The sequence below is a fragment of the Coregonus clupeaformis genome, chromosome 36 (genome assembly GCF_020615455.1).
Source record: "Coregonus clupeaformis isolate EN_2021a chromosome 36, ASM2061545v1, whole genome shotgun sequence".
NCBI lineage: Eukaryota > Metazoa > Chordata > Actinopteri > Salmoniformes > Salmonidae > Coregonus > Coregonus clupeaformis.
Window position 1 is genome coordinate 21,251,928 of NC_059227.1, and position 24,489 is coordinate 21,276,416.

General features: G+C 43.6%; 2 protein-coding genes across 4 annotated transcripts in view; one reads left to right on the forward strand and one right to left on the reverse strand.

Moving 5' to 3' along the window:
* The window catches only part of LOC121552509 (sestrin-1), a 91,072-nt gene extending 87,650 nt beyond the window's left edge, over window positions 1–3,422 (forward strand). For both annotated transcript variants that reach the window (XM_041865464.2, XM_041865465.2), the window contains 2 exons: window positions 167–311; window positions 442–3,422. In XM_041865464.2, coding sequence (XP_041721398.1) covers window positions 167–311; window positions 442–528 — 232 coding nt within the window. In that variant the 3' untranslated portion in view covers window positions 529–3,422. The remainder of the gene's footprint in view (window positions 1–166; window positions 312–441) is intronic.
* Window positions 3,423–3,830: 408 nt separating this feature from the next.
* armc2 (armadillo repeat containing 2) lies at window positions 3,831–24,203 on the reverse strand. Of its 2 annotated transcripts, XM_041865466.2 has the most exons (18): window positions 24,082–24,197; window positions 21,398–21,711; window positions 21,235–21,307; window positions 20,874–21,048; window positions 20,048–20,210; window positions 17,444–17,523; window positions 16,457–16,576; window positions 15,354–15,538; window positions 15,059–15,161; window positions 14,231–14,454; window positions 13,304–13,449; window positions 11,224–11,323; window positions 10,065–10,401; window positions 8,509–8,631; window positions 8,237–8,350; window positions 7,799–7,931; window positions 5,032–5,207; window positions 3,831–4,871 (listed from the first exon to the last, which is right to left on the reverse strand). In XM_041865466.2, exons 2-18 carry the CDS (start codon window positions 21,610–21,612, stop codon window positions 4,744–4,746), a joined length of 2,595 nt encoding a protein of 864 aa, XP_041721400.2. In that variant the 5' UTR covers window positions 21,613–21,711; window positions 24,082–24,197; the 3' UTR covers window positions 3,831–4,743. The 2 variants fall into 2 exon arrangements, with proteins under 2 accessions (XP_041721400.2, XP_041721401.2); XM_041865467.2 differs by lacking the exons at window positions 3,831–4,871; window positions 5,032–5,207 and having other exon boundaries at window positions 7,815–7,931; window positions 8,265–8,350; window positions 24,082–24,203.
* Window positions 24,204–24,489: the final 286 nt, after the last annotated feature.

The window sequence follows — 24,489 nt, forward strand, 5'->3', positions numbered from 1 at the left end:
AATTGATTTATTCCAAGATCACATATGCTAGATTCAAAACATGAATATTGTCACGTGTTTAATACATTGAGAAAATGCATTCATTTCGTACGGTAATGTACTTAGTAAAGAAATAACTGTATTTATCAGTAGCTCTAACAGATCTCCCTCTGTGTGTGTGTCTCAGGTATGACGACTATGACTACGGGGAGATCAACCAGCTGTTAGACCGCAGCTTTAAGGTCTATATTAAGACCATGGTGTGCAGCCCGGAGAAGACCACCAAACGAATGTACGAGAGCTTCTGGAGGCAGTTCCAGCACTCCGAGAAGGTGAAGGAACAACTTCTTATTTTATTTTACTTATTGGTCCATGGGTTAATGTTTCTATTGGTAGCATTTAAAGTTTGATCTATGTAAATGGAGTAGTGTTGTGTTGTAACTCTCTCTTTCCCTTTCCCAGGTCCATGTAAATCTGCTTCTTATGGAAGCGCGTATGCAGGCGGAACTGCTCTACGCTCTGAGAGCGATCACCCGCTACATGACATGAAGTGCTTTTGGCATTTATCGTTCTCTTTTACTGTCGTTGCTCTCGTTGGACACTTCAAAATAAAAAGAAAAAGAAGAAATAAACCAAGAGAAAATAAATAGGAAGGGACAGAAAGGAGCCCCGTCTATCACGACGAAGCTCGTCCTCGTGATCGATGGAATGTAGAAAGATGAACAGAACAAAAGAAAGAGAGAAAGGGGGGGGGGGAAACAAATGAAAGAAAGAAATAACTGCGAAAAAGAATAATCTGAACCCACTTGTGGAAAGATAAGGTGTCCGTCGGTCCTCTTTGCCCGCAGTGCCAAAACTCACCATGAGGAGGCAGCCTGGAGCAGACTCCCTCTGCCGGGAGTGTGTGCCGGGCCAGAGGACAGAAACAGAAGGCACAGGCCAACCTTCCAGGATGATGGCACTGAAATCTCCTTATAGTGTGAAAACCCACAGCAATTCTCCAGAAAGAAAAGCAGTGTACCAGTCTGCACTCAATAGGGGGGAGGGAGAGAGAAGGTGTTATTAAGAGAAGGTGTTATCATGTGGTTGATGATCTTATTGCGGTAACTGGAGATGATGAAAGCATTATTCGGGCTGTGTGGTAAAGTGTGCCTGATTGATATCATGCAGCACAGCACAGTGTTCAGAGGTGCTGCCTGATACTGCTGCTTCTGTAAGCTAATGTAAGCATGGGGTCATATTGACTCCCCCACCCCCAACCCCCTAAGAACCCTAACCATCCTAAACCCACAGCATTATAAACTGTTTGTGTAAGCTAACCCAAGGAGTGTGTGAAAACGGAAAGGTGTTGGAAAAACTAAAAAAGAACACTGTCTGAGCCCTATTAAGTTTGACTGTACGTATGATGAACCCATTCTGTATGAGAGGCTGATGTCTGTGACAAATATAATGTGTGGATGTGTGTGACTCCGTGTGTTTTACAGAAAATATAAAGAAAAAAAAGTTTTTCAAGCGTAAAAAAGAAGAAAGGGTGGCGCTTTGAAGGATGAGACTTCTTGCTTCTGCTGTAGCTCTTTTTGTGTGGTGACTGTTAAATCGCTGTTGTTTTGTTTCTGGTAGAAGCTTTGTCCTGTAAGGAAAAAAACAAGAAAGCCAAAACAAAAAACGTTTTTATAAACCAGGTCTTCCAGGGGATTGGCTTCCGGTTGTCATAACGATGACCTCACCTGTCTGTCTTCCGTTCACCTGCGACCTTTGACCCTGGCCTGATCATCCTAACATTTTCAAAGCTTTGGATTGTGAATTTTACCAGTAAATACCTCTTCTGTTTTCTCTTATCACATTAAGAAGTGCTCTTTGGCGAGCAGAATTACTCTTTATATCTCTGGGTCACTTGGCTTCCATTCGTAGGGAGACCGGTTGGTCCTCACTGGACTGACTGTGGTCGATAAGGTCCGACCGCAGTCGGTCATAGCTGTGCTTGTTCCCTCTGTGGAAGCCTAACCAGTGCAAAAGTAGCTTTTTTATTTTTTAAGACGAGGGCAGACCCTCCACTGTTTTATTTTTGTTGACTGAAAACGAGTAAAGTACTGCATTCTTCTGAGGGTGGATTGGGACAGTTGGACAGTTGAATGATTGTTTGACGTTAAGAGGAGGAGGAACATGAGGATGATTATGGAATAGTACATTATTTGGAGATGGTTGTGGTAGGAGGTTTCATCAAACTTCTGACTGATGTCAGTTACTGACACTTTATTAAAGCAATTAAATATATATTTTTTATTGAATCATTTTGTATCATTTAGTCGTTTTCTCCCTAAAACTGTTTTTGCTGCATCAGAATTGTCATAATCATTACATATCAACATAGGTACACGTTGAATCATTCATGGAACAAACCCACCAAATTGTAGTCACAGCACACATGTATTATCTGCAACCTGAACAATGGACATCTGATCTCTATCAATTACATTTTCCAATGTAAGCTCAGTAATGATATAGGAAAACATTGACTATTACAGATACATTTTGTACACTTTAATGCAATAATGTCTCTCACACATAATGAAATGTTTCGTACAACAGCGTAAGACTGTTAGGTATGCGAGTCCAAATCCTAGCAGTGTTTCAGTTTCCTGTGTGGAGTCAGTCCTCCCATTCACACTACACTGAACTCAGTGGTTCGATGTTTGCTTGTGTTAACGATACGACCCAAACAGAACCACAAATGGTCCTTCCTTGTCCATGTGTGGTCAAGTCACAGTTGAACGTTACTCCCACAACTGTTTTGCTAAAACATTTGGACCTGTCTGTAATGTGCAGTGAGATAAGAGGGGAAATTCCCTCTAGGATCACCTTTGAGCTTTGTTCTGCTCACTTACTTCTGTCCTCACTGGAAAAACTCCCTGGCATGACCAGCTATAGACTGAATTCTTTGGATGTTCAGGGACTTTTCCATTAAGACAGAGGGTGACTTGGTCCATTCAATCACCAGCAGTGTATCTACTGAACTGCCTCTATTTTTGACTGACTAATTTCCCTATGACAATCTGAAAAAGGATGAGACTATTAAACAAATGATGCTCTTAACACCTCCATGATCAGCCAGCTACCTGTTTCATATCAACCCAGACGGACAAGCATCTATCATGTGGAGAACAATGTTTGTCATTGAATATGCCTGACGAAATGCTATTGGGTTGTCTCGTGTGTTGTGTGATGACATCACTAAACGCTTTAATTTTGTGTAGTAGGATAAGGAAGTGGGGAACTGAGGAGGGTTTTTTACAGAAGTGCCGTTTTTTTTATTTGTTGTTTGATGTGATGATAATAACAATGTGATTTGAAAACGCTGTCCTTTACTCTGTGTAACTTTGCAGCAGCACTGCCTGGTCCATATTTGTGTAACAATAAAGGCTTTGAGGAGAAAGTTTACGACACTTTTCTGTTTTGTTGTGGTTTATTGTGTACAGCGGTTCACAGTACACAGATTTAGGGCTCTATTCAATCAGATCCACTTTAGCCGACATCAACATAATAATAATTTAATCAACTTTTATATAGCACAATTCATTAGATTAATCTCAAAGCCCTGTAAAGCAACAACAAAAAACAAGCAATTTAAAAACCACATTAATCGTCATGAGTTGATCGACGGTCAAGAGACTGAAGGTTGAGAAAGTTCAGTGCTTAGGAGGTCAAAGGACAAAGGAGGTGGTCAAATGGGAGAGCCGGGAGCATAGCGGTGGTTTTGGCGGTGTCGGAGGTGAAACTGCGTTAGAGCTGTCAAATCCACAAGCAGCTCCTGGCATTATACCTAAAACGGACATTGCCATTGGCTGCAATGAGTCGCTTTAAGATAAATCCCATGCAGCCTTGTTTAAAATAAATAATATAAATAATAATATATTTATAATATCAAGTTCAAAAACTGGAATGTGTCATTTAATGATGTCAAATTTCAGCGTCATTATTTCTATATAGCCTACACGTTCTCGTTCTGAACTTCTAACGCGAGTGGGACGGCTGTAGCTTCGTTACAATGATCAAGAGGAGCTGCTCACAGATTTGACAGCTCCAATGCATTTAGACCTCTGACACCGCAAAAACATCAGCTATGTGGGTGTCGGCTATTGCCGGTTTACACTTGATCTGATTGAATCTAGGCCTAACAATGTCTTAACCAGCCATAAGGAGAAACATTCACTTTTTATCACCACAGAGGCAAATTACAATTCTGCTCATATGTTAACAAGAGTAGCTTATGACAAAATCACATTAATCATTTACAGTATGCATACGATACAACCTAAAAACGATAATTTCTGTTATTTAAAGTGCAAACAGTTTGTCTTACATGTTAGGTAGAGGCTCAAAATTCAGTATGTCATAGGTATGGGCCCTGAGTTTTTCATGACCATGTGACATAACCAGGAAAAACTCTAGACCCAAGTTACAGCCTATAACTAAGTCCCAGAGTTTTTCCTGGCCAAGGCCTTATTAATAGAATTAGAGAGTGTGGTAGCAGCATAGAGTAGAGAGTGACTTTAGAGAGGTCAGTGTAGCAAGGCACAACAAGGAGTAAGGAGAGGACATTGCAGACGTCACACTAGGGAGGGAGACAGATGTGCATCCCAAATGACACCCAATTCCCTATATAGTGCACTACTTTTGACCAGTGCACTATATAGGTAACAGGGTGCCATTTGCGACAACCAGAGTAAGGAGATAGATGACTGACAGTAGGGGCTGACAGTCATGTCAGTCAGTCTGAGTTTGGATCCTGTCCCTCAGCCTCTGAGCCACAGGCAGGAACTCCAACTCCCAGCATGCTCGGTGGAAGTCACTCATGTCATCACCAGAGGTCCACTGCAGTGCGTCCTCCTCGTCTGAGAGAGAAAGAGCATCATCAAAAAGCTTCAACATAAAAAAAAAAATATATATATTAAAAAAGTATCTGTTTACAGCAGTAGACCAAAGCATAGAAACACTATAGATGGTTATTCAAGAAACTTTCGGTAAATCATTACAGTAGTTTGGTATCCTTACCTAGGTACAGTGTTAGGACCTCTAGCAGTGCCTCTCTCTCCTGGTTGTTCAGTGTGGATGGGGGGTCTGTCTCCGTCCCTGTCCCCCCCTCCTCAGTGAGGTTCCACAGGGTCTGACACACCAGGCCAGCTAGCTGCCAGTCCACTGGCCCAAAGTCCCTCAGACAGTCTGCCAGCCTGTACAGGCATTCACACACACACACACACACACACACACACACACACACACACACACACACACACACACACACACACACACACACACACACACACACACACACACACACACACACACACACACACCATGTGACTGGGCAAGACTTAAGTCACATGATCCTTGAGTGCAGCTGGTCCTAAAGGTGGGCTAAGGAAACTTCAGAGTTCTGCCCCTGCTACTGTAGTAAGTCTCTTCTGCTACAGATGACAGTCTTCTGCTTATTACTCTACAACAGATATATTTATATATACAGTACCAGTCAAAAGTTTGGACACACCTACTCATTCAAGGGCCTTTCTTTATTTTTACTATTTTCTACATTGTAGTATAATAGTGAAGACATCAAAACTATGAAATAACACATATGGAATCATGTAGTAACCAAAAAAGTGTTAAACAAATCAAAATATATTTTATATTTTAGATTCTTCAAAGTAGCCACCCTTTGCCTTGATGACAGCTTTGCACACTCTTGGCATTCTCTCAACCAGCTTCATGAGGAATGCTTTTCCAACAGTCTTGAAGGAGTTCCCACATATGCTGAGCACTTGGTGGCTGCTTTTCCTTCACTCTGCGGTCCAACTCATCCGAAACAATCTCAATTGGGTTGAGGTCGGGGAATTGTGGAGGCCAGGTCATCTGATGCAGCACTCCATCACTCTCCTTGGTCAAATTGCCCTTACACAGCCTGGAGGTGTGTTTTGGGTCATTGTCTTGTTGAAAAACAAATGACAGTCCCACTAAGCGCAAAACAGATGGGACGGCGTATCGCTGCAGAATGCTGTGGTTCCCATGCTGGTTAAGTGTGCCTTGAATTCTAAATAAATCACTGACAGTGTCACCAGTAAAGCACCCCCACACCATCACACCTCCTCCTCCATGCTTCACGGTGGGAACCACACATGCGGAGATCATCCGTTCACCTACTCTGCGTCTCACAAAGACATGGCGGTTGGAACCATAAATCTCAAATTTGGACTCATCAGACCAAAGGACAGATTTACACCGGTCTAATGTCCATTGCTCGTGTTTCTTGGCCCAAGCAAGTTTCTTCTTCTAATTGGTGTCCTTTAGTAGTGGTTTCTTTGCAGCAATTTGACCATGAACGCCTGATTCACGCAGTCTCCTCTGAACAGTTGATGTTGAGATGTGTCTGTTACTTGAACTCTGTGAAGCATTTATTTGGGCTGCAATCTGAGGTGCAATTAACTCTAATGAACTTATCTTCTGCAGCAGAGGTAACTCCGGGTCTTCCTTTCCTGTGGCGATCCTCATGAGAGCCAGTTTCATCATAGCGCTTGATGGTTTTTGCGACTGAAATTGAAGACATTTTCCAAGTTCTTGAAATGTTCAGTATTGACTGACCTTCATGTCTTAAAGTAATGATGGACTGTCATTTCTCTTTGCTTATTTGAGCTGTTCTTGCCATAATATGGACTTGGTCTTTTACCAAATAGGGCTATCTTCTGTATACCCCGCACTACCTGGTCACAACAAAACTGATTGGCTCAAACACATTAATAAGGAAAGAAATTCCACAAATTAACTTTTAAGAAGGCACACCTGTTAATTGAAATGCATTCCAGGTGACTACCTCATGAAGCAGGTTGAGAGAATGCCAAGAGTGTGCAAAGCTGTCATCAAGGCAAATGGTGGCTATTTGAAGAATGTTTAACACTTTTCTGGTTACTACATGATTCCAAATGTGTTATTTCATAGTTTTGATGTCTTCACTATTATTCTACAATGTAAAAAATTGTGAAAATAAAGAAAAACCCTTGAATGAGTAGGTGTGTCCAAACGTTTGACTGGTAGTGTATATATATATATATATATATATATATATATATATATATATATATATATATATTTTAAATGTACCCTCTATTTCTCCCCAATTTCATGATAACGATCTTGTCTCATCGCTGCAACTCCCCAACGGGCTCGGGAGAGGCGAAGGTCGAGTCATGCGTCCTCCGAAACATGACCCGCCAAACCGCGCTTCTTAACACCCACTCACTTAACCCGGAAGCCAGCTGCACCAATGTGTTGGAGGAAACACTGTTCAACTAACAACCGAAGTCAGCCTGCAAGCGCCCGGCCCACCACAAGGAGTCGCTAGAGCGGGATGAGCCAAGTAAAGCCCCCCCGGCCAAACCCTCCCCTAACCCAGACGACGCTGGGCCAATTGTGCACCGCCCTATGGGACCCCCGGTCACGGCCGGTAATGACACAGTCTGAGATCAAACCCCAGGCTGTAGTGACGCCGCAACACTGCGATGCAGTGCCTTAGACTGCTGCGCCACTCGGGAGGCTCTGTAACAGATATTCTATAAAATGTTTGCATGTATAAAAATCTCAATAAGCTCAATTAACATAATCAAAAGAGGTCAGTAGATCAAGTAAAGTAGCCTAAGCTGTGAGTCCTAAAAGCACCAGGTCTTAATTTACATGTTTTAGTACCATAAAGAAGGTACTGGAGTTGAGACCTAGTAAAATGACCACATACAGTACTCTAATATCATTCCTAGTTCCTGTGTGTGCTCCTTACTTGGTGTGTGCCCCCTCCTGTGTGAGAGTCGTTCTGCTGGGGGGGTCCAGGGCCAGGTTAGTGAGGACCCCACAGGCTGAGAAACACACCTCCGGGCTCTTAGAGTCCAGCAGAGTCACCACAAACTGGTGCACTGGGGGAGATGGGGAAAGGAGAGGTTAAGAGGGGTTAGGGGTACAACACAGGAGTGAGGGGGGTCTTTTTTGTTAGTGTTTATCTGGGAAAAAAGGTTTGTATTGTGTGTATGTGTTTGTGTGTACGTGCATGCATCATGCATGTGTGCATGCTCTGTATGTGTACCCCCAGAATACAATACCTAAAGCACAACCTTTATTTTGTCTCACAGGGTGTCAATAGAGCATGACACATTCCCCCATTTCACTCCACTGTATGTGTGTGTGTGTGTGTGTGTGTGTGTGTGTGTGCGCATATACACACCTTTGTTTTGTATGATGAAGTCACAAACCTGCCTGGACTGGGACAGGTTTCCAAACACACGCGTGGCCTCCAGCATCCCATCCATACTGGAGCCGAGGAGCAACTTCAACAGCACTACAGAGAGAGAGAGGGGGGGTGAAAGAGAGCGAGAAACGGTGAGACAGCAAATATAAAAAGACACTAGAGCCACACAAACACATAGGCCTAGTATACACAAAAACAGCCTCTCGCACACACAACACACATACACACTCTGTCTCTAGCTCTCTTACGCTTGGCGACAGTAAGTCCTCTGTCCCTGACCACTGAGCTGTCTTCCTGGTAAAAGGACAGGTTGTTGATGGTGGCAGCCACGTTCACCAGAAGCTCCTCGCTTTCCTGCATGGACCTGAGCTCTGACACACACAGAGGACACACACTTTACAGCAGGGATCATTCAAATATGATGCATTTACTGTGGAAAAAATATCTCTGTTGAGGCTCTGCAGCACAGCAAGAACCCAATTTATAGGTCAAATAAAGGCACTGGTATAGTGAAAAGTGTGAAAATAGTAACTATGGAATATGCAAAATTCACTTAGCTACATGTTATATGCAGGAAATGTACAAATAAATGTGGGTATCATTTCCAACAAACTTGTGCAGAAAATGAAAAAAAGATGCAAGCGGTTGAAAACAGAATGTGCTCTTGATTTAGCAGCAGATGTTGCTTATTCAGTCATCCTGTATATCACAGATATTGCGGTCGTACTGAGTGTCAACCGGTGCCTGCGTCATAGTGTGTGTTTCGTTTCTGGGTCTAACTGGAAAGGCTCTTTAGTGTGGTGGAGAATTTCTCCTCCTCTCTCTAATGTAAAGCAGCATGCATGGCCTGTCATAAACTGTGATCAAAACAGGATATTATTGAGCTGCCTGATTTATGTCCACAGCCAGTGCAGATCTCTTCGGTCTGTCTGCCTGACTGTCTCACAATCTACTCTCCATTTTGCTATTTTTCCCATTCTTTCTTTACTTTGTTTCACACTCACCCGCTCTTTCTTCAAATATTCCATACCTTTGTCTTTCTCACCATCTGCATATGGCCCTCTATTTCTCTCTGTCATTCTCTTTCCATCTCCCCATACCCAGTCACGTGCAGTACAGTGTGTGGGAGGGAGGTGGAATACAAGAGCTCACAGTTAAAGCTGAGAAACTAAGAATTTCACACCCACCTGAACATGGCCTATACCAGTCAGTCAGTCCTGAAACCATCATTCTAACCACCTAGGAGTTTCACAAGAACCAACCAGGCTCTCAAGAGAACAGAGCATCCTGCTCTCTCTCTGGCTCTTTTCTGCAAAAGGACCCAAACCGAAAAAGGATGTGCACAAAAAAATCTAAAGAAAGAAAGAAAGCGAGAAATGGAAGAATGAAATAGGTATTAGATGTTTGTCACTTGTTCCCAGCACACAGGAAGCGGTGGTACCAAACAAGGACTGACTGTACAGAGTTACAGTAAAGGGTTTGTACAGTGTTATTCATCTGGTGACGGAGCACCTCAGGGATAAACAACTACTGTACTACTGTCTTGAGTGCTAGCTAGCTAGTTAGCTAACTAACTAACCCTGGTGAATAGAACGCTTCAGTACAACCAGGGACAATATGGGGATGAGAACATTATGGGAACATTATGGGGATGTTATGGGGATGTTATGGGAACATTATGGTAATGTTATGGAGACATTATGGGGATGTTATTAGAACATTTTGGGAACATTATGTGGATGTTATGAGAACATTATGGGGCCATATTTCACCCTTACATTACCCTCAAAGCGCTGAAACTCACCCAGTGTGTCCAGCAGGTAGTGTATTAGGTGTGTGTTAGCTGCCAGGGTCGGTCCCACTGCAGGGTGGATGGACATATTAGCCAGCACCCTGACCAGCTTCACCAGCACATCCTCGCTCTCCCGCCATCCTAAGGGAGGGGTGCGGGGGGTACGGGTGTCCCTGGCTGGAGGTGTGCAGGGTGTGTGTGCGGTAGGTGTGTCCCACCTCCCCTGGTAGGTGTGGTAGAGCCCCAGGAGCACAGACATACATCCCTCAGCCGTGAAGAGGTGCTTTCTGGCCTCACTGCTCCGAGACGTTAGGTTACCCAGAGTGAAGAGCAGACGCACCACCAGGTCCTGTGTGGAGGAGAGACAGAGGGAGGGGGGTCGAATGTGTGTCAGTGGAGTGTGTGTGTGCGTGTGTTATCCACATAAACAAATACCTTGGCTACAGAGAGTAACACAGTAATTTCTCCTATCAGATATGGCATGAAATTCGTCACATTTACCATTTCTCCCCCACCACAACCACAAGGACCGACAAATTACCCCAAAAGCAGATGAAAACAACCTGTATACCACTACGTTTGTTTCTCAATCGCACTCCGCCCCTCCCCAAAAGTGTGTGTCACAAACACAGAAACACACACATCCTTCCCATTGCCCTAGAGTTACCCTAGTCCTGGCTGGGCTGACTGGCCAGTGTGGCTGGGATGGACTGGGCTGTACTGTACTGTACAGGCTGTCCTGTCAAAGAGCTATTCAGGACACAACGTGATCAACCGTGTGTCTGTGTGTATTAATGGGGGATATCTACTGTGTCTACTGTGTGTGTGTGTGTGTATGTGTGTGGTGTTAGCACCCCTGCTGTGTGGTGTTTATTCCCTGGGTGATTTAGATCCTCTAGGATTGCCAGAGCCCTGAGGAAGGGAAGGATGACTTCCTCAGTTTCTCCTGGGACGCTGATTAAAGTCAAAACACACACACACACACTGCTGTAAATGCACTGGGACTTGGAGTACATAAACAACTTGCTCAAGGTAAACAGGCTTAGTCGATGAACAGTATAAACACTGGGAGTGAATAGGCTAATCTGCTTCCTATACCACCGTACACACACACACACACACACACACACACACACACACACACACAGACACACACACACACAGGGCTCACCTGTTTCCGCTGGTGTTTGCTCAACAGTTCTATAAATAGTGTGTAGCAGCCAGGGGTCTGGGCCAGAGCCAGGCAGCACTCAGAGTAGGAGGACAGTTTACTGGAGGACAGACAGAGGGACAACAAATAACACTCACCAGATAGACTCTCACTGTTTTACTAAAGAGGGATGGGTTTTAATGGCGTTCGTTGTGGAAATAGGGTGTGCTACATGGTCCATTCATATTATAAGATAGGATGAACTGTCAATGTGTTGTTATGAGGAATAACAGTTCAGGGTGGCTGATGTAGTTGGGAAAAGTACAGTGGGGGAAAAAAGTATTTAGTCAGCCACCAATTGTGCAAGTTCTCCCACTTAAAAAGATGAGAGAGGCCTGTCATTTTCATCATAGGTACACGTCAACTATGACAGACAAATTGAGAATTTTTTTTCCAGAAAATCACATTGTAGGATTTTTAATGAATTTATTTGCAAATTATGGTGGAAAATAAGTATTTGGTCACCTACAAACAAGCAAGATTTCTGTCTCTCACAGACCTGTAACTTCTTCTTTAAGAGGCTCCTCTGTCCTCCACTCGTTACCTGTATTAATGGCACCTGTTTGAACTTGTTATCAGTATAAAAGACACCTGTCCACAACCTCAAACAGTCACACTCCAAACTCCACTATGGCCAAGACCAAAGAGCTGTCAAAGGACACCAGAAACAAAATTGTAGACCTGCACCAGGCTGGGAAGACTGAATCTGCAATAGGTAAGCAGCTTGGTTTGAAGAAATCAACTGTGGGAGCAATTATTAGGAAATGGAAGACATACAAGACCACTGATAATCTCCCTTGATCTGGGGGCTCCACGCAAGATCTCACCCCGTGGGGTCAAAATGATCACAAGAACGGTGAGCAAAAATCCCAGAACCACACGGGTGGACCTAGTGAATGACCTGCAGAGAGCTGGGACCAAAGTTACAAAGCCTACCATCAGTAACACACTACGCCGCCAGGGACTCAAATCCTGCAGTGCCAGACGTGTCCCCCTGCTTAAGCCAGTACATGTCCAGGCCCGTCTGAAGTTTGCTAGAGTGCATTTGGATGATCCAGAAGAGGATTGGGAGAATGTCATATGGTCAGATGAAACCAAAATAGAACTTTTGGTAAAAACTCAACTCGTCGTGTTTGGAGGACAAAGAATGCTGAGTTGCATCCAAAGAACACCATACCTACTGTGAAGCATGGGGGTGGAAACATCATGCTTTGGGGCTGTTTTTTCTGCAAAGGGACCAGGACAACTGATCCGTGTAAAGGAAAGAATGAATGGGGCCATGTATCGTGAGATTTTGAGTGAAAACCTCCTTCCATCAGCAAGGGCATTGAAGATGAAACGTGGCTGGGTCTTTCAGCATGACAATGATCCCAAACACACCGCCCGGGCAACGAAGGAGTGGCTTCGTAAGAAGCATTTCAAGGTCCTGGAGTGGCCTAGCCAGTCTCCAGATCTCAACCCTATAGAAAATCTTTGGAGGGAGTTGAAAGTCCGTGTTGCCCAGCGACAGCCCTAAAACATCACTGCTCTAGAGGAGATCTGCATGGAGGAATGGGCCAAAATACCAGCAACAGTGTGTGAAAACCTTGTGAAGACTTACAGAAAACGTTTGACCTGTGTCATTGCCAACAAAGGGTATATAACAAAGTATTGAGAAACGTTTATTATTGACCAAATACTTATTTTCCACCATAATTTGCAAATAAATTCATTAAAAATCCTACAATGTGATTTTCTGGATTTTTTTTCCTAATTTTGTCTGTCATAGTTGACGTGTACCTATGATGAAAATTACAGGCCTCTCTCATCTTTTTAAGTGGGAGAACTTGCACAATTGGTGACTGACTAAATACTTTTTTTCCCCACTGTATTTGAGCTATCTTTAACCATCACTTTATGTTTACAGACTAAAAAGAAATGCACAATACACACAATGTCCAATGGCCTGAGGAATGTACTGTCCCACTCTCAATGAAACAGTTGAATGTAAGTTTTGAGAGGTTTTAGGTGTACAGTGTGTGTGCGTGTATGTGTGTGTTACCTGAACACCCTGGCAATGTTGGTGCAGATGTCCTGGTCTCCGTGGTGATGGCGCAGCACCAGGCATAGTTCTGTCAGGGCGCCGTGGGAGACGAAAAGGGGGCGGGACTCAGGGAGGTCAGCCAGGTTCCTCAGGGTCGCTGTCAACTGCAGGGGTCAGAGGTGGAGAGAGAGAGAGAGAAAGAGAAAGAGAGAGAGCGAGAGCATGTGATGCAATGTCGATGTGATGAGAGAGGAATCAAGAGAACTGATGATTTATTGTCGATCGTCTTAGCCAGTTGCACCTGATGTAACAATATCTCCAGTTATCTTCAACCTTTTTCTTTACAAAACATGATAGAAAGTTATTCAAAGACCCTATAAATCACTCTATCGTGAAGGAAACTGATTTCCAACACCACATAGAGCATTGCCAGCAGTAGCGCTACAATGAGAACACTCTCAGTTCCCTCTGACTACCAACAGCATAACAAGCAGCCAGATATCAAATCATCTGCTAACCTCTAACTTAAATCAGTTAATCAGATTGAAGTCGTTAAGTGGTGATTTTATATAGAATGAAACACACTGTACTGTGGAGCAGAGCTGTGTGTGTTATGGCCAGAACAGATCAGAATATCATGGAGCAGCAGACAGAAACAAAAACATAATTCCTAATACCAAGAAAAGGACAATTAAAGTTCCCCTCACCAGAACTCTGAGAAGTTCCTTAAAACTGAATATTTCAAATGTTGTTCCTTTTCATGTTTTGTTTTGTTACATTTTTTTACTTCAACTGAAAAGTGAACTGTCTTGCTGTTCTTGAACTGTTGAGGAACTTAGTATAAAGTTGCTCAAGTAACTGCCCTTGACTGATTTGCTGTCAGCTCTACCGGGCCTTTACCATAGTGTGCATAAAACTGGTTTGGGGTATCTTCTACCATCTCACCTGTACATGGATGTGTCCTGCGATGGTGAACTGAGTGTGGTCAGGTTGTGCCAGTGGGTGGAGCTTCTGTATGAGCAGGGTGGCCACACCCACACATTCCTTGGCCAATAGGAGCCTGAGGAGGGCGGAGTTCCCTGAGAGGAACTTCAGAGTGCCCACACAGTACAACACAGCCTCCCCAGACACACACACATCCTCACAGCGCAGCACACACAGCAGGGAATCTGGACGTAATACAAAGTCGCACGCACACACTTGTTAACACATATCACTCCAACCTCACAACACATGAGCTGCTTTTGATACAAACTTACATTTTAGTCATTTAGCAGATGCTCTTATCCAGAGCGACTTACACAGGTAAACACAAACACACACATTCAAACATACAGTACCAGTCAAAAGTTTGGACACACCTACTCATTCAAGGGTTTTTCTTTATTTTTGCTATTTTCTACATTGTAGAATAATAGTGAAGACATCAAAACTATGAAATAACACATCTGGAATCATGTAGTAACCAAAAAAGTGTTAAACAAATCAAAATATATTTTATATTTGAGATTCTTCAAATAGCCACCCTTTGCCTTGATGACAGCTTTGCACACTCTTGGCATTCTCTCAAAACTTTTTTGGTTACTACATGATTCCATATGTGTTATTTCATAGTTTTGATGTCTTCGCTATTATTCTACAATGTAAAAAATAGTAAAAATAAAGAAAAACCCTTGAATGGGTAGGTGTGTCCAAACCTTTGACTGGTAGTGTATATAAATAACATTATACAATCAGTGTACACACATACTGTAAAGTATGTCAATGTGTTACCTATGATGGAGTTGTTCTGGAAGAGGATATCGTTGCTCTCACTGCGGCTGATCTTGAAGATGAGTTTACAGATGTTCAGCAGGTTGTTTCCACTGACGTTCAGCTTAACAACAACAAGTTATTAGACAACAATCATTCTAACACAGCAGCCAGGAACTTTACGCTGTTGCTTTGTACTGAGGATGTCACCCAACAAAGCTAACTAAGGGCTGGTCTGTTAAACCTACTGTTGTGTGTTAGGGCAAGGAAGAGACGGGAGAAAGAGAATCATCATGATGACAATGATTGTACTCACCTCAAGGGTGAGTTTGGCGAGCTGTAGGTTGAGTTGGGCAGAGTTGAGGTCGATGAGGCGGAACAGCGCCCTGAGAAGCCCCGCTCTCTTCCTGCAACGCCGGCCCAGCATGCCTCGCTCCGCCAGGGCGCCATGGAGACAGTCACACGCGTCACACAGCCGTTCCACAGCATCCTCGGATCCACCTGAGGAGAGGCACATGATTGAGAAAAATATGTAAAGTTACTAGACATTTTTGTGCAAATATACCACTAACATGCATTATTTATGCAAATGCACACAGAGTTTTGAGTTATGCACTCATATCTTATGTTAGGATTTGGCCCTCAGTGAATATGCATGATTAACATTATGTACATTACTGAGAGGAAGAGAGAGGGTGGGGTGCTTTTCCTGGGTTTTCCAGGTAAAATACATTATTTTTCTTCTGTCTAAAAAAGGCTGACAATTGCCTCTTTCCGGAAAGGTTGGTCACACACTCGACTCAACATATTGCAATTTCCCAGCCAATCTGAAAGGTTTTTAATGCATGAGCCAGGAGGTACTTGGTACAAAAAATATTTTATATTTATTTTTCAAATTAATTTCCATTACATTTCAAGAGTTAAAATATTTACAGACCTAGATTACATTTTGCGGTAGTCAGACTGCAAAGTCAAACTAGGAGAAATGTGAAGGGACGCCAAACACAACACTACTTTGTTTTGCTTTCTTCAACCGTTAAAATGGCTCGGTGTTTACTTTTTTCATTTGTGTGCATGTGTTTTTCTACCAACACTGATTTTTTTTGCTGAACTTACATTTAAGCATGAAAATGAAATCAGCTCAATAGCACAAGAGAAACTTCCCTATATTCAAATCACAGGATAAACTTAAATTCAGTCCTGTTTTCACAATATCTCCCCACTTCCCAAAAAGTAATAAAATAATTTGTGCATTTACGAAAGAGGTGCTTTTTGTACAGGACAACATAGATGCATTAGGGAAAGAATTGCAATTCAATACCGTCCAATCATCATTGTCCTATATTGAGAAGAATGTTATGTGACTAACATCTGTTTGTACTTTTGTTTGGGGTTCATTCATAGCAAACAGAACACTACCTGCAGCGATGGACTCCAGCTCTTGCAACAGAGGGACAATCTTAACATTCCACACCACTGATTCGTCCTCAGCCGCCTGGCTGGCTGGTCTGTCTCCGTTGCCTAACTCTGTTCCTAACTCTGACACAGAAACAAGGAGACGAAAAAGGAAGAATGAAAAACACAGTTAGACAATTAATGCCTCAAACCCCAACTTGGTGCAAGAGGGCTGAGTATAGTTCACAAGTTCAGTGTCTTAAAATAAATCGCTCTGCAGGAAGTTTAATGCCGGCAATGAAAGGTCACCGTTCGCATCTATACTTCCTCTGATTTGTGTGTGTGTGTGTGTGCTTGCGCAGGTGTGTTCTAACTCTTTACTGAACATTTGCATGTCTGTCTGCCTGGCTCCCTGGTGCAGTGGTGGTGCAGGAAGCGGTGGCTACAGACCAACAGCCATTGATTGCTGCTTACAAAAGGTGTGAGTGAGGCCTTCAGCAACAACACCCTGCCTGATCAAAGCGTGACACACTGCTAAACTCTCAAAGTTGAGAGGAAAGAAAGGTGTTTATGCTGGAGATGAGATTAACACTACATTCTTGGTTCTTTTCATTTAGCAGCTTAATATATCCACCCCCAGTCAGTGTGTAGACATCAAACCAACTCTGATTTTGATTTAAGCTCAAATAAAATAAAACATCCTTCAAAGTCGGAGTGACAAAGGTCAAATTAAAACATATAATCTCTATATATTTTTTCATGGTAACAAACTTGTTATAAGAACTAAAGGTTTTGACACACATCTACCCATCTACAGGCAACCAACCAACCTGGATGGTAGATTTAACAATTGGTTTAACAATTGGCCTGGTGTAGGCTACCCTCTCAGGCTCTCAGTTTGTTCGCTGTTGGACATAGTTGCCCTTAGTTGATCATAACGTACAGTTAGAATTGTATGGTTCAGTAAACTATTGAACTAAGCTAGTATTCACTTAGTGAATCAGGACTAACCTGTTCGGGCCCCGGCTCCTGCTCCTGTTCCTTCGCCTGGTCTGATAGATGAGTCAACACCACCAGGGAGCCTGAGTCCACTGCAATTTGACATACAAACACACACACACACACACACACACACACACACACACACACACACACACACAATACGTTAGAGTTGAAACAGTCTTTAACAAAATGGTGGCTCAGAACCTATTAGGTTTTGGCTGATTAAGTATCGTTAACTAAGATGTAAGACATTTTCAAAGATGGGTCACTCACAGTGCAAAATACTGTAGTTTGGAAACGACTGGTTGTATTGCTAGATACATACGTGACCAGTTCCTTCAGCTACCACTCGGTGTCCCCATTGCAACAGGAACTCAGACCACAGCTTTGCGGGTTAAGCCTGGTTAAAGCCGTTCCATGTTTTGACACTGTGACTTTACTCACCAGTCAGTTTCAGTTAGAGAACAGACAGTAACACCCATTTCATGTTGTTTTAATCTACACTGTTTTGTTCACTGTCTGTTTGTTGTCATTGATGTTCCAATTGATCTTGACAGTGCTCTAATGTCCCTACCGTATATGAATCATTGTAAGAGCACATGGGAGAACAGATAAGTACAATTCTGCATGGAACTTACAACTCCCTCAAGGGCTAAAGCATCTATTGGATGACTTACGGACAGTACTGAGGCTGGTACACAGGGCATAGACTAGAGCAGAGAGCACAAGCCGAGAGCAGAGGTGAATGTTATTCTAAATTTCAGAGAGAGAGAGAGAGAGAGGAGAGAAAAAGAGGGAGACGCACGCATACACATGGAGAGAGAGAGAGACAGAGAGAGAGAGAGCGAGAGTGGGAGAGAGAGAGGTCATGGGGTCTGTGTGATAGGATTAAGGCCTGATAATAGGGCCTCTGTGTGTGATAGTGCATTCTCCGAGACATGATCTCATCTGTGTCTTGGGCCTGGGCAGGGCCTGACCAATGGACAGCAGGCAGTCAGTCAGTCAGTCCCAGCAGAGACGCTGCTATGATGCTGCCAGCCATGCCCAGATGGGCACCCATATCTAACAGACATCCATTTGGAGCTATAAAGCCCTGGCTTATTGGAGAAAAAGAAGCAGCCAATGTCTAATCTCTCACGCTTCATCGCTCGCTCTCTTTTTTCAATTTCTTGCGTGTGCACTACACACTCCAACTTTAAATCTTTCTGACTCTGTAAATCAATTTGTTATATCAATCTCTTTCTCTCTCACCCCTGGCTCAACCCCTCACTCTCTTTTCTCTGTCACTTTCTATCCCCCTCTTTCTAAGATGGGTTGGTCTAAGTAGGAAAGTTCTGAAAAAGATTCCTGGCTTGGATTCTAGGTTCTCAGTAAAAGTGTGGGGGATCTTGGTTCTAAGTAAACGTGTGGGGGATCTTGGTTCTAAGTAAACGTGTGGGGGATCTTGGTTTTTACATTTATATTTTAGTCATTTAGCAGATGCTCTTATCCAGAGCGACTTACAGTTAGTGAGTGCATGCATTTTCATACTGGCCCCCCGTGGGAAACAAACCCACAACCCTGGCGTTGCAAGCGCCATGCTCTACCAACTGAGCTACAGGGGACTAAGTAAAAGTGTTTTATGGTTGTTCGCCATCACAGCCCCAGCAGCTCTAGCTCATCGATGGGCGGATGGATTATAATGACAGGCCCCGTCCTCACGCCTGGAGTTATGCCTCCATAACTGACACACTCCTGATGAGGTCGGCAGAAAGAAACGGTGTTCTAGCCTCTCCTGGCTGTGGAGGTATAAGGCTGACCAGTCAGTGATGGTGATAACAGATAGATAGGCCTATTTTATTGGGAAGGGCTTTGGCTGAGAAGGTAGTTTGGGTGGGGAAACTAGGATCCCTTTAAACCAGGGATTCTCAAACTCGGTCCTCGGGCCTCCCATGGGTGCACGTTTTGGTTTTTGCCCTAGCACTACACAGCTGATTCAAATAATCAACTCATCATCAAGCTATGATTATTTGACTCAGCTGTGCAGTGCTAGGGCAAAAACCAAAATGTGCAGCCATGGGAGGCTCCCAGGACCGAGTTTGGGATATCCTGCTTTAGACAGATACCTGACCTGAATAATGAGGTTGACTTATTAGGCCTAGATGGGGGTAGCTAAAAGGTTATATAATATTTTATAAGACTTATTTACATGCACATTTGGCTGGTTTCACTTAAGAGTGGGAGAAATTCATGAAATACCTTGAATAAATTTGAAGGCAATCTGAGAACCAAAATGGAGGAGGGGGGGTAGGTGAAGTCCTTGAATCGGACACACTGAAGGTGTGACAAAGAGAGTGACCAAGGCCAAGGGCCAGGGGCGTGAAATGTAAAAATAGGAGGTATAACTCACCACTATACAGCAATGGCCACCATGGAATCCTTTGTGTGCCAATAAATCTTCACTTATTGTGAGAAGGAGGCGAGAGGGAGAGGGAGGAGAGAGAAGTGGGAGAAAGAGGTAGAATAAGAGTGAGAAGAATAGTGAGAAAACATTGAGAGAGAGAAAAAAAGATGGGAAAAAGAGATAGAGAGAACAAGGGGTGAAATGTAGAGAAATGTACAGGCATACAGTACCTTTCACTGTTGGTCCTGCGTGGGGCAGGTTTCGAGGGTCCTCCACTATCCTTGTCCCTCCTCTCTCGATCAGTAGGCTCAACATAAGGGGCTCTCCTGCCTCTTCCCTTAGCTGACAGCTCTCTCTGCTCTGGGCTGGAGTCTGAATTTACACTCTCCCTTACTACAAAAACAAGACAGTACAATTAAGAGTTATATAGTTACTGGATACTAGCGTTAATTCTGAACTTCGCTAAACGTTTTCACCATCTTTTCAGATATTGTGTAGAAAATTGACAAATAACCCAATTTTACACAGTCATTTTAGCTTTTCCCAAAGGCGTTATAATACAGTAAGTAAGGGATGACAGCAAGAAAAGGTGCAAAAAAGAAGACTAAACCCCATGGCAACCAGCTGCAGTGAATTATGTTTTCCACCTCAACCACCCCAGTGGTAATGTAAATCAGGTAGAATGTCCTCCTGTGAATAGCTCCATTCATTTCCCTTTGGGAGAAGAGCTGTTCCAGCCTTCTGCCTGCACACATGATTTAATATAAAATGACTGGCAGGCCACTCGCTGAAATATTTACTTACAATAATAGTGTTAATGGTTTGCTTATTGCAACCATCGACCATCCCTCTCCACTCCCTCTTTCTCCCCCTCTCTCTAAAAAACCCTAACATGCAACTCTCTCTCTCTCTCTTTCTCTATATTACCTCCTATCTCTCTTTCCATCGCTTTTGCAATTTTGTCTCTCTCTCTATCTTAGACCTCCTAATAAAATACAAAAAAACTAAAGCTCAGCCCTCTTTTTCTCGCTTTCCTTTTTCTCCATCTCTCCTTACCCTCTGTTGGCCGTGCCACAGGTGGGAGTGTTGTCAGAGAGCCAGCTCTAAGAAGGCGTGCCCTCGCCCCCGCCGCCCCCCTCTTCAGCTCCAGGGGGTCAGAGGGGGGTTTGGGGAGGGCCATGGGGCTGACGAGATTTGGGTCCTCATCCTGGGCCACTGGCAACTTGGGCTTCTGGTAGGCCACAAAAATTACTTCATCATTGAAGGGACCAAACACTGATTTAGTGTGTGTAGTCTTCAGCTGATCAGAACAATACACTCAGGCTTTCCAAGACCCCCAACAAATTCACAAGGATACACACAGATGAATGTACTGTACAAGTGTGAGGATATGAGATGTACAGTGAGGAGAACCCACATGTTCCAGAGGAGACAGGCGAGTCCCAGAACCCGGTCTGGAGTCTGGCGCTTCAAAGTTCCGAGCGTAGAGGCTGAAAGAGGAAAAATAGATCTTATTCATTCAGTACACTGTATGGATGTGACACTAGACTACTGCTAGGGCGTTTCACCAGATCCTTAACCTGAATGTAGAGGGAGGTCGACCATCTTGGGCTCGAGAGGAGGTCTCTCCAAACAGCTGTCTGTGGTCGTCTCGAGGGGTAAAAGGTCGCTGGGTGCGCAGGGTCCTCAGGGAGTGCCTGGCCTCAGTGACAATCTCTGCGCTGGTCTTCCTCCGGGGGTGAGGGTTCAGGGTGAAAGGGCTGTGTTTCTCACGCTTCCTCTCCAAAGAAGACATTTTGTGAGGGCTGTTGCCAGCAAGACCAGGGATGAGGTCAGGATAATGACTTTATGGGAATGATTTCATCACTGAAGTGGGTTTTGCCTGGGTGTATTACTGAAGAGGAAGAGGCGGGGAAATTATGAGGAAACCTATTCATTATTCACGAAAGCTATTTACTATATACAGTGAGGGAAAAAAGTATTTGATCCCCTGCTGATTTTGTACGTTTGCCCACTGACAAAGAAATGATCAGTCTATAATTTTAATGGTAGGTTTATTTGAACAGTGAGAGACAGAACAACAACAAAAATATCCAGAAAAACACATGTCAAAAATTTTATAAATTGATTTGCATTTTAATGAGGGAAATAAGTATTTGAACCCCTCTCAATCAGAAAGATTTCTGGCTCCCAGGTGTCTTTTATACAGGTAACGAGCAGAGATTAGGAGCACACTCTTAAAGGGAGTGCTCCTAATCTCAGCTTGTTACCTGTATAAAAGACACCTGTCCACAGAAGCAATCAATCAATCAGATTCCAAACTCTCCACCATGGCCAAGACCAAAGAGCTCTCCAAGGATGTCAGGGACAATATTGTAGACCTACACAAGGCTGAAATGGGCTACAAGAGCATCGCCAAGCAGCTTGGTGAGAAGGTGACAACAGTTGGTGCGATTATTCACAAATGGAAGAAACACAAAATAACTGTCAATCTCCCTCTGCCTGGGGCTCCATGCAAGATCTCACCTCGTGGAGTTGCAATGATCATGAAAACGGTGAGGAATCAGCCCAGAACTACACGGGAGTATCTTGTCAATGATCTCAAGGCAGCTGGGACCATAGTCACCAAGAAAACAATTGGTAACACACTATGCCGTGAAGGACTGAAATCCTGCAGCGCCCGCAAGGTCCCCCTGCTCAAGAAAGCACATATACATTTTACATTTTTACATTTTCGTCATTTAGCAGACGCTCTTATCCAGAGCGACTTACAAATTGGTGCATTCACCTTATGATAGCCAGTGGGACAACCACTTTACAATATTTTTTTATGCATACATTTTTTCATACTGGCCCCCCGTGGGAAACGAACCCACAACCCTGGCGTTGCAAGCGCCATGCTCTACCAACTGAGGTACACGGGCACGTCTGAAGTTTGCCAATGAACATCTGAATGATTCAGAGGAGAACTGGGTGAAAGTGTTGTGGTCAGATGAGACCAAAATCGAGCTCTTTGGCATCAACTCAACTCGCCGTGTTTGGAGGAGGAGGAATGCTGCCTATGACCCCAAGAACACCATCCCCACCGTCAAACATGGAGGTGGAAACATTATGCTTTGGGGTTGTTTTTCTGCTAAAGGGACAGGACAACTTCACCACATCAAAGGGACGATGGACGGGACCATGTACATTCAAATCTTGGGTGAGAACCTCCTTCCCTCAGCCAGGGCATTGAAAATGGGTCGTGGATGGGTATTCCAGCATGACAATGACCCAAAACACACGGCCAAGGCAACAAAGGAGTGGCTCAAGAAGAAGCACATGAAGGTCCTGGAGTGGCCTAGCCAGTCTCCAGACCTTAATACCATAGAAAATCTGTGGAGGGAGCTGAAGGTTCGAGTTGCCAAACGTCAGCCTCGAAACCTTAATGACTTGGAGAAGATCTGCAAAGAGGAGTGGGACAAAATTCCTCCTGAGATGTGTGCAAACCTGGTGGCCAACTACAACAAACGTCTGACCTCTGTAATTGCCAACAAAGGTTTTGCCACCAAGTACTAAGTCATGTTTTGCAGAGGGGTCAAATACTTATTTCCCTCATTAAAATGCAAATAAATTGATAACATTTTTGACATGCGTTTTTCTGGATTTGTTTGTTGTTATTCTGTCTCTCACTGTTCAAATAAACCTACCATTAAAATTATAGACTGATCATGTCTTTGTAAGTGGGCAAACGTACAAAATCAGCAGAGGATCAAATACTTTTTTCCCTCACTGTATATGGGTGAATAATAAACACAGTATTTTAAGCCATTGCAGAAATAGGGACCAAAAATGCATCTGAGTAAAGCAAGCAAAACGGCATGCACTGATCTGCAGCATTACAGTGGCTTGTTGTAAATGAGAAAGCCTGCGCGTCCTCGCCAAGTAACCATGGTAACCGAGAGCAGCGGCGACAGCAAGCGTTTGACTAGTGACAACAAACCGGAGTGGCTAAAAAAATAACAGAAATTGTGTACAGAAACGAACAAATTAAATGTTCATCTTAGATACACTCAGAATTTTTCAACGGATAGCACTACCAGGAATACTCACCATGAACTGGTATCATAAACTAAATACCTCGGGAGAGGTGTCAAAAACCAAGCACGCTAGACATGCTAGCCAGGCTAGCCTGTTCAAATGCTTTGGTTAACGTTAGCTAACATCAGCTGGCCGACTTTGGAAATTAAAATAACTTGAATTCCTATTGCTAAAATAAACTTACCGTCTATTGGTGTTGAGACAACACTTGTAGCTACAGCCAAACAGGAAAATGCATTGCTTTTGAAGTTCGATGCAAGTGAGTTTGCAGAGGTTGCCAGCAAATGACTGTCTGACGTCGTCGAGTCTCGGGCACGAGCCTTAACATCAGTTTATGTGCCCAGCATTAGCCCAGGTGATTCCCTCAGCATCTTCACCGTTTTTTCGGTACAACATTAGCATTTGTCACTAAACTGACAAAAATCATGACATTTTAACAAGTCAATTGCATCACACCATCACATAGGCTATCATGTCATACATCACTGAATAATAATTTTTACCTGTAACCAGGGATGATAACCAATTTTGGGCGTTTAATTGGTTTCTAGATTAGAGAACCTTTGCCAAAATGATATAGTTTTCCTCATCT